At 43.2% G+C, this 8,845-nt stretch overlaps 1 protein-coding gene across 1 annotated transcript in view; it reads right to left on the reverse strand.

Moving 5' to 3' along the window:
- The window catches only part of DTD1 (D-aminoacyl-tRNA deacylase 1), a 362,106-nt gene that overhangs the window by 290,507 nt on the left and 62,754 nt on the right, over positions 1-8,845 (reverse strand). The window contains exon 4 of the mRNA XM_007948202.2: positions 2,418-2,524. Coding sequence (XP_007946393.1) covers positions 2,418-2,524 — 107 coding nt within the window. The remainder of the gene's footprint in view (positions 1-2,417; positions 2,525-8,845) is intronic.

The raw sequence follows: 8,845 nt of genomic DNA on the forward strand, positions 1-8,845 counted from the left end.
CATAGCGACCCCTCCTTGGGTTTCCGAGGCAGTATCACTACGGAAGTAGGATTGCCCAACCTTCCTTCCGACATATATGTTTAGCAGATAATATTTCTACATACATTTTGTATGTGCTATAAAATGTTCATATAATAGACATATATATAGACACATATATATGCATAGAGAGAGAAACATATATACAAGAGCTTATGGGGCAAAGTTAAGATAATTTCTTAGCCATATCTAAGTACCTTGAGGGAGTGATGACTGGTCCTGCAGCCTCAGGACCATGGTCACAGGGGATATCAAGTTCAACTAGCACAAGATAGTACACAAAAACACTGTTCTACATCTTACTTTGGTGAGTAGCAACTGGGGTCTTAAAAGCTTGTGAGCAGCTATCTAAGATGCAACTATTGATCTCCTCATCCAGAGCAAAGCAGAATGAAGAAAATCAAAGACACCTGGAAACAATTACTCCAAGGGATTAAGGGGCCATGGGAACTTCAGCCTACATGATCCTGAGACCAGAGTAACTAGACCGTGCCTAGCTACTAATACCAGCCACTCAGAAAAGGATCAAAATTGGAGATACTGGATAAAGCAGGAAAAAAATGGGAACAAAATTCAAAAACATAAAAAAGACCAGGATTACTGGTCAGATACAGACTTGTGAAACCCCCAAGACTAATTAACCCTTCAGGCCTGGAAATGAACTCACTCCCATGGTGGAACTCTTAGCCAACAACAGGCCTGAACAACTACACCAGGGAGATGCACTCCTTAGAACAATCAAGATGGGACATCAGAAAGGCAGCATTTCCACAAGGAGAAAGCTAGGGAGGCAGGAATACATAGGAAAGAAGGCCACAGGGGAAATGTAACAACAGGGAGGAAGTGGGAAGACAGCTGTTACATTGTGGGGATTGTAATCAGTATCATGAAACAAAATATATATGAACTATTCAATGGAACATGAATCTACTTTGAAAATTTTCACCAAGTCACAATAAAAAGTTAAAAGAAAAAAATAGGAGTAAAGAGTTTATGAAAACTCTATGTTTTCAACTTATATGTAGATCTCAAATGATTTCAAAATAAAAAGTTAAAATTATTATTCACTTGTAATTTTTTAAATGTTAGCAATAATTCAGGACCTTTAACTATAGCCTTTGAGATTTACACTACAAAACCTACTTCAGTATCAATCTAAAGAGTCAGTAAGAAAAAAGCTTATGTTCCCCTTAAAAAACATGGCTCTGAACAAATCATGTAGCTTTAGGTTTATGTAATGTTTCCGCCACAACTATTCCATCATTCCAGTCACAGCACCCTAGCAAGGGAGAAAGAGGGGTTGGGAAGAACAGGAATGTCCCTTCAGCCCTTACTCCTCTGCCTCTCTGTCTTCAAGGTCATTAATTGGGAGCATTAATTAAAGCCTTTAAAAGTGTTCTAAACATTTATGAGAACGACATAGGTTGCAAGGACTGTTAACAGATTTCAAGTTGGCAGCAAATTCAGGTCAGACGTTACTTTAGAGAAATGAAGATTTACAAAGAACCTCAAGTGGTACATTCCCCCACACTTGTGACAAAACCTGCTTGAGGTAACCACTCAGAATGGGTGCCTGGTAACTCCAGTGCAGAGTTGGGTTGTGCTGCTACTCTGCTGCCACCCAGCGGCATGCAGGAGCATAGACCCTCACCCAGGGAACAGGAGCCCAGAGGAGAAACTGGGCTCTAAGAAGGACATTTTCTTTTCTGTGGCAAGATATCTGGAGTTCAAAGGCAGGAGAAAGCAAGGGACAACTTCTGGCCCAGCCCCACAGATACACTAAAGAGATGCACTGTAAAGAGATATATGGGCATGCTTAACATTCTTGGGAAGGGACATATTAAAATAAATACTAGGTTATGGCAATGGCCACCACAAGTCTGCCAGTTTGTTATACTGTAGTGACTTATGTGTTTCTGTGATGAAAGACATGCTAATAGTATTTCAAATACCAGCAGTGTCACCCATGGTGGACAGGTTTCAGTGGAGCTTTCAGACTAAGACAGACCAGAAAGACTGTTGATCTACTTCTGAAAATTAACCCATGAAAACTGGATCACAACAGAATGCCATGTAATATAGTGCTAGGAGAGGAGCCTCTTAGGTTAGAAAACACTCAAAATACACAGTGGCCACAGCAATGGACATGAGCACACCAATGATGGTAAAGATGGAGCAAGACCAGGCAATGTTTCTTTCTGTTTTACATGGAGTTGCCAGTAGTTGGATCCAACTCTACAGCAACTAAAAAGTATAATGATCAAGTGTTTTCTACACCTCACATTAAGGACTACTCCAGAGACTAAATCGAGCCCCCAGATATGACAAGGACTCAGGAGACAGACCCTGGGACCTAACTCTAGCCTTACTGGGCTTACCTGCTTTGGATCTGAGATGGTGGTGCCAGTGGTCGGGGATTCCAGTTCTATGGTCACAGGCCCATCATTCTGAATGTGAACTTGCATGTAGGCACCAAACTTGCCATCTGAAAGAGCAATGTAAACCATTATGAGAGATGAAGACACCATATTATCCTGTCTAATGAGCACATCCAGATCAGAGTACTCAGAAACCTAGTGGGGAGCTCTGGTGGCCTAATGCCTAAGGATCTGACTGCTAAGCAGAAGGCTAGCAGTTCAAACCCACTAGCCACTCCTCAGAAGAAAGGTTGGGCAATCTTCCTCCATAGTGATACCGCCTCGGAAACCCAAGGAGGGGTCGCTATCAGTCGGATCCGACTTGACCACAGTGTGTTGTGTTGTTTGCATTGCAGAGGGTAGTACTGGCCAGTCACTGTAGGAAAGGGTGGCCAATCCCACAAGTAATGAGGAAAATGAAATTAAACAGCAGAATGCTATTGTATACCCAACAGCCTTGGCAAGAGCTGATAACACCAGTGTCAGAAAGAATGTGGGTTAACAGAAATGTAATGGTAGAAAAGAAAATTGGTACAACCACATTAAAGAGCATTTTGGGGTTACATCAGTAAAGTTCAAGCTGACAAATGGTAGACAACTTGGAGAGCCTACCCTAGAAAGTCTTGTACATGTAAACAAGGGAAAATGTTGAAGGGTGCTTATAAAAGGAAAAAGTAGAAACAATATAACTGCCTCTCAGTAGAGGGTTGTATGCATAAACACTACCTTAGTTATTAATGTAAAATACTATACAATAGCCAATGAATTAGACCTATATCTGTCAACATGGCTAAACTGCAAAAATATAATGTGACCTTTAAAAAGTAAGCTTCAACAAGGACATATCCACTATGATATCATTTATATAATATTTTTAAACACCCAAAACAGGTTATATTATTTATGGGTACATGTGTGTGTATCTCAAAGTAAAAAAAAAAAAAAAAAACCTTAAAAAAAATGGGTAGGAAAGATAAAAGCTCAACATAGGACAGTAGTAACATACTGAAGAGAAGGCAGCCAGTGGTGGGATTTTAGTTATACCTTTTTAGAGAGAAAGGGGGTGGAGGAACTAAAGTAAAAGTGATAAACCTGATAGTGAGTACACTGATAACTATTTTCTGTATGTTTAACAATTAAATATTTTTAACAAATTAAATCTAAAGGGCAAGGAAAGCTTAGGAGGTTCCCCAAAATAACCTCATAAAATTGTTAAATCTCTGGGTGTAAAGTGTAAAGTGCAGGGGGAGGAGGTTTTGCTCCCTCATTTGTGGAGTCAAGGCAGCTCACACTACAGAAGCCACCACAAAAGGAGAGCTAAGAAGACAGCTCACTCCTCATGGGACAGGGTGCCCAAATCTGGGGCACACAGTCCAAAACACTCATCTTTCCCTGCCCCACACAGCTCCCCCCATCCGAGTGAGGTAGCAGAACCATCCTGGAGCCTAGGTTGCATAGTCAAACAAGCCACTGTGCTACCCCAAGAAAGTACCTCACTGTGTCTGTGAGAAAGAGCTCCAAACCTTCTGTTTTGACACCTAACTCACACATTTGTTTCTGATCAAGTCCCAAATGCTGAATTACATTTATTAAAAATATGCTTAGAGAGATAGTGTCATAGAATAATCAGAATCTCTGTTAAATGCTGGGTCTAAACATGCTGTTGGCACATACTGACATTTAGTCAAGAGAACACACTGTTCTGACAACTAGAGAGCATTGTGTGTACACCATCTCTGAAAAAAATAATTTGTAGTGTCTAAGGCACTTGACTGCTAACCAGAAGGCTCGTGGTTCAAACCCACCAGCCACGCTTCAGAAGGAAGGTTGGGCAATCTACAGCCTCAGAAATCCAAGGAGGAGTTGCTATGAGTCAGGTCTGACTCGACAGCAAATAACAACAACATAACAACACAATCCAAAATTAAGACTTTTCTGTCCACACCTACCACTAAGGAACAACAAGAGAATATGAAATATAGTCCATATTTGGAAATCACTTATCATTCCTCACTCATACTTGATAATTGTGTCCCAAGTGCAGTGCTAGATACCAAACACCACCTCAAAGGCTGGCAGTCATGAACCCATAGTGTAGCGGAGGAGGCAGATGGGAACGTCCTGGTAACGAGGCAGCAAGGTGAGGATCATGTCAGATTCCAGATTCTAGCCCTGGAGGCCAGGAGAGGGTCTGTCTCCCTGGTTTAGGGAGTGAAGAGGAATCAGAAAAGGCTTCTTGGATGAGGCTACAGACCGTCTAAGTCAAAATAAAAGGGCAACCAAGAATCTGGCTGCAAGAGAAGGAGAGGCCCAGACAAGTTTCTAAACTTCTCAATGCCTTGGTTTCACATCAGTAACCCAGGTACTAATAATGTTGTTGTTGTTGTTATGTGCCGTCGAGTCGGCCCCGACTCATAGCGACCCCTCCTTGGGTTTCCGAGGCAGTATCACTACGGAAGTAGGATTGCCCAACCTTCCTTCCGAGGAGTGGCTGGTGGGTTTGAACCGCCAGCCGTCTGGTTAGCAGGCAAGTGTCTTAGCCACTATGCTACCAGAGCTCCCATAGGATCTAAATAATGGTGAAAATTATATAAGGCAGTACATGTCAAGTGCTTGGGATAGTGGCTCGTGTATGGTGGTGCAAACTCAAAAGGCAAGTTCAAGAGCGTCCATACAAGCAGAGAAGCTTCACCCGAACTGTGCCTAGCCAGATATGCTTTCAATAATTTTGGAAATCATGCTTGTTTTAACTCTTCCTTGCAGGATCATGATGTACAGCATGTTAAAGTTCTCAGGACATCCTTGAGTATGGGAACCTTTTTTTTTTTTTTCACTCTTACGTTTCTCAAACTTCCCTGGACAGAATTTCACATAGAAATCTTCCTTCATTTCACATAGAAAATCTTTGCACCATGTGGATGACCCTTTGGGAGAAGCTGAGAAGAGAAAAGCAGGGAATGGGCCCAACAGCCTGGAGTCCCTCCCTATTACCATGACCAAACTGGAGAGTGGCTCTGCTCCCAGAGCTGAGGGGTTCACTGAGTCTCAGACCTAAGTTGCCTTGGACACCAGACCCTTCACTATCTGAAGCAATTTGCAGGCTCCCCTGCTCCCTGCCACTACAATTTCCACCTTGGATTCTACCTTACCTAGGGTCACTCCCTGCTGATGACCCTTAACCTCATGGAGGGTTGTAGCAAGATGGGCAAACCAACTATTGATTTCCTGATGTCCACAGACAGTAACACTAGAAACTATGGGAAATGTGGTAGTTAAATTTGTATGTCAACTTGGCTGGGCCTGTTGAGTGGCTGGGAAGCTGGTGGTAGTTATTCCCCATGATGAGATGGCAATCAACTCCATGGTGGGGCCTACCACAAGAAGCTGAGGAGCTGCCTTTGGGATGTGGTCTGCTTTCTGTATATAAGGAGAAGCCTTAGGGATAGTCTCTGGTTTATGGCACACTTGGACCCTGTATGTAGCCATGTCGTTGTTCAGCAGCCTGCCATGCCTGGCCGACCTTGGGACTTACAATGGACTTACAATGGAATTAATGGCCTGCTGTGTGGTTTGGTAACATCTGGACTGTGTCATTTTACTTGTAAACCTTGGGCTTGTCAGTCTCAGTAGCCAGAAGCTGTCTGAGTGAAGAAAAGCCTCTAGCTCCAATGGGCCGGGAGCAAGAGGCACAGATGAAGCTCAAGGTTGAGGGGCTTTTCACCCAGCCCCTAGAGCCTGGCACTTGGAACTCAGACTTCTAGCCTCCCAAACTGTAAGAGAATAAACTCCTGTTTGTTAAGGACATCCCATTTGTGGTATATTCTTGTCAGAACGGCACTAGGTAACCAGAACAGGAAATACCCAAGCTATTCACCATTTTCACAGGCAAGATTGATCTAGTTGCTACTGGGTAGTCAATCATGTTCAAATAATGTTGATTTTCTGTGACCTCCTATCAGATGAAAGTGGCTGTTGGAATAAACCAAGCTCTCCATTTTATCCATGTCAGAATAGCTAAAAAGACATCAGCTGGGAAGGAAATCATGTGTTTAATTGCATGCTAAAATTATGGCTACAATTAGTAGTGAATTTCAGCCGCTGCACTCCTCTGGGAAGCTGTAGGCACACTCAGGAGGAAAGGAATTATTTCTGACCTTGAATTTCTGTTGCCAGGATATACGGCATATGCTTCACCATGTTTATCATTCCAAATAGCAAGAAATATATTGTCTCTTCCTGTTTTTCTTCAGTTCAGAACAGAACTATTATCTGAATTTCCATTTATATAGACAATAAATCCAAAGAAATGTTTTAAGAGGCCTTAAAACGGTAACATTTTTTCCAGTCCAGATCAAAGAGTAAAGTTCCCAAGAAAAATTATATTGGCCAGGAAAAATAAACACATTTTCTAAAATAATCTGAAAAGATAAAAACATATCTACAAAACTACATGTGGGCTCCTACAGTTATATAATCAAATTGTTCTTAAATGTAAGTTCCAGGATGGGATCCAGAGCTGAAGGACCAGCACACATCAGAGATGTTTATGCAACATGTTGCAATGAGGAAAAAAATCTCACTGGAGCCAAACCCAACAGGCAAGACGCTTAAGCTACCTGAGGCCCAACACCATAACCCAGAACCACCTCACACCTTTTACTTATCCTTTAACTCCAAGGGTGAGTTCTGAGGTCCCTTTGAAATGCTTGACTGACTTGCCAGGAAGACCCTTGCACCTGGGAAACAGTTGTCCTGGGATGGATGATCAACGTGCCTGAGTGAGCACAGGCAGAGAAGGCTAAGTGGAGGCCCACACAACCAACACTCAGTAAATCTTAAAAACCCATTGCCATCGAGGCAATCCAAACTCCTAATGACCTTAAAGAACAGAACTGCCCTATACAGTTTCCAAGCCCATAATCTTTATGGAACCAGACTTTCACATCTTTCTCCCATGAAGTAGCTGGTAGGTTTGAACCACCACCTTTCAGTTAGTAGCTGAGCATTTAACCACTGAGCCACTTGTTGATGTTGTTATGTGCTGTTGAGTCATGTTGTTGTTGTTGTTGTTGTTGTTGTTGTTGTTATGTGCCGTGGAGTCGGCTCCGACTCATAGCGACCCCTGCTTGGGTTTCCGAGGCAGTATCACTACGGAAGTAGATTGCCCAACCTTCCTTCCGAGGAGTGGCTGGTGGGTTTGAACCACCAGCCTTCTGGTTAGCAGTCAAGTGCCTTGGGCACTATGTTACCAGAGCTCCTCCGTCGAGTCATAGGGCTCAGTAAATTTTAGTAACTGTTATTATTAACATATTGCCCATAGGAGCAGATAGGGGATGGGTCAGGGGAAGAGTGAAGCAGGAAAATATACCAAAAGAACACACTACTGAAGAAAATGGAGGGGAGCAAGCATCCACTGTTGTTTCTTCACTGTGTTGGGAGCATGCCTGCTCCCACCAGCCAGCCCACATCCTCAGCTCTCGAAAGCCAACCCTGAACTGCTCACTGGGCTGGGACTCTGCCTTCCCTTCCTCTGGGCTGGAATGGCAAACCCTCAAGGCTACTTGTCCAAGCTCCCCCAGAGCTCTCTAACATACAGATGGCATTCTCAGCACCCAGTCTTCCTCTTTGTTTTGTCTTTCAATCTGTTCTAATACTGGACTTCTTTAAAAAGTAGTCACTCTAGATGAGTGGACAGGCTGAACTATTAGGTATGTCTATGAAGTGGGGAGTATACCCAAGAACATATATAGGGTTGGCAGACAATGGTCCTATAACTTTATATGTATGATTTGAATTCCCAGGTGTATAGTGGAGCTGACAAGGGGCAAGGTTGTAGTCACTGCTTAGTCACAGCCAGCTACCCAGAGGGACCGAGTAGTTGAACCTGTGGGCTCGGGAACATAGTCGCAGAGGATATCAAGCTCAATTGGCATAACATAGTACACAAAACATTGTTCCACCTCCTACTGTGGCGAGTAGCAACTGGGATCTTAAAAGCTTCCAAGCTGCCATCTAGATGCAACAATGGGTCTCTCCTCATCTAGAGCCAAGAAGAATGAAGAAAACCAAAAATTCATGTCAAGAATTAGTCCTAGCGACTGGTACACCATCCAATCTGCAGCCTATACAACTATGAGACCAGAAGAACTAGATGGTGCCTGGCTACTACTGTCAACCACTTGGAAGAGGATCTATGTAGGAGGTCCTGGATAGGCAGGGGAAACAATGTGGAACAAAACTCAAAATCATTTGGGGGAAAAAAAAAAAAAAGGGAGGACCAGGTTTGCTGGCCCAATAGAGCCTGGTGGAACCACTGAGACTATGGTCCCTAGCTGCCCCTGAGGTCTGGAATTAAACCCGTGGCTTCCAGCCAAACAATAGACAGGCAT

Source organism: Orycteropus afer, unplaced genomic scaffold, assembly GCF_000298275.1.
Source record: "Orycteropus afer afer isolate SDZICR_OR568_19922 unplaced genomic scaffold, OryAfe1.0 scaffold00208, whole genome shotgun sequence".
Lineage (NCBI taxonomy): Eukaryota > Metazoa > Chordata > Mammalia > Tubulidentata > Orycteropodidae > Orycteropus > Orycteropus afer.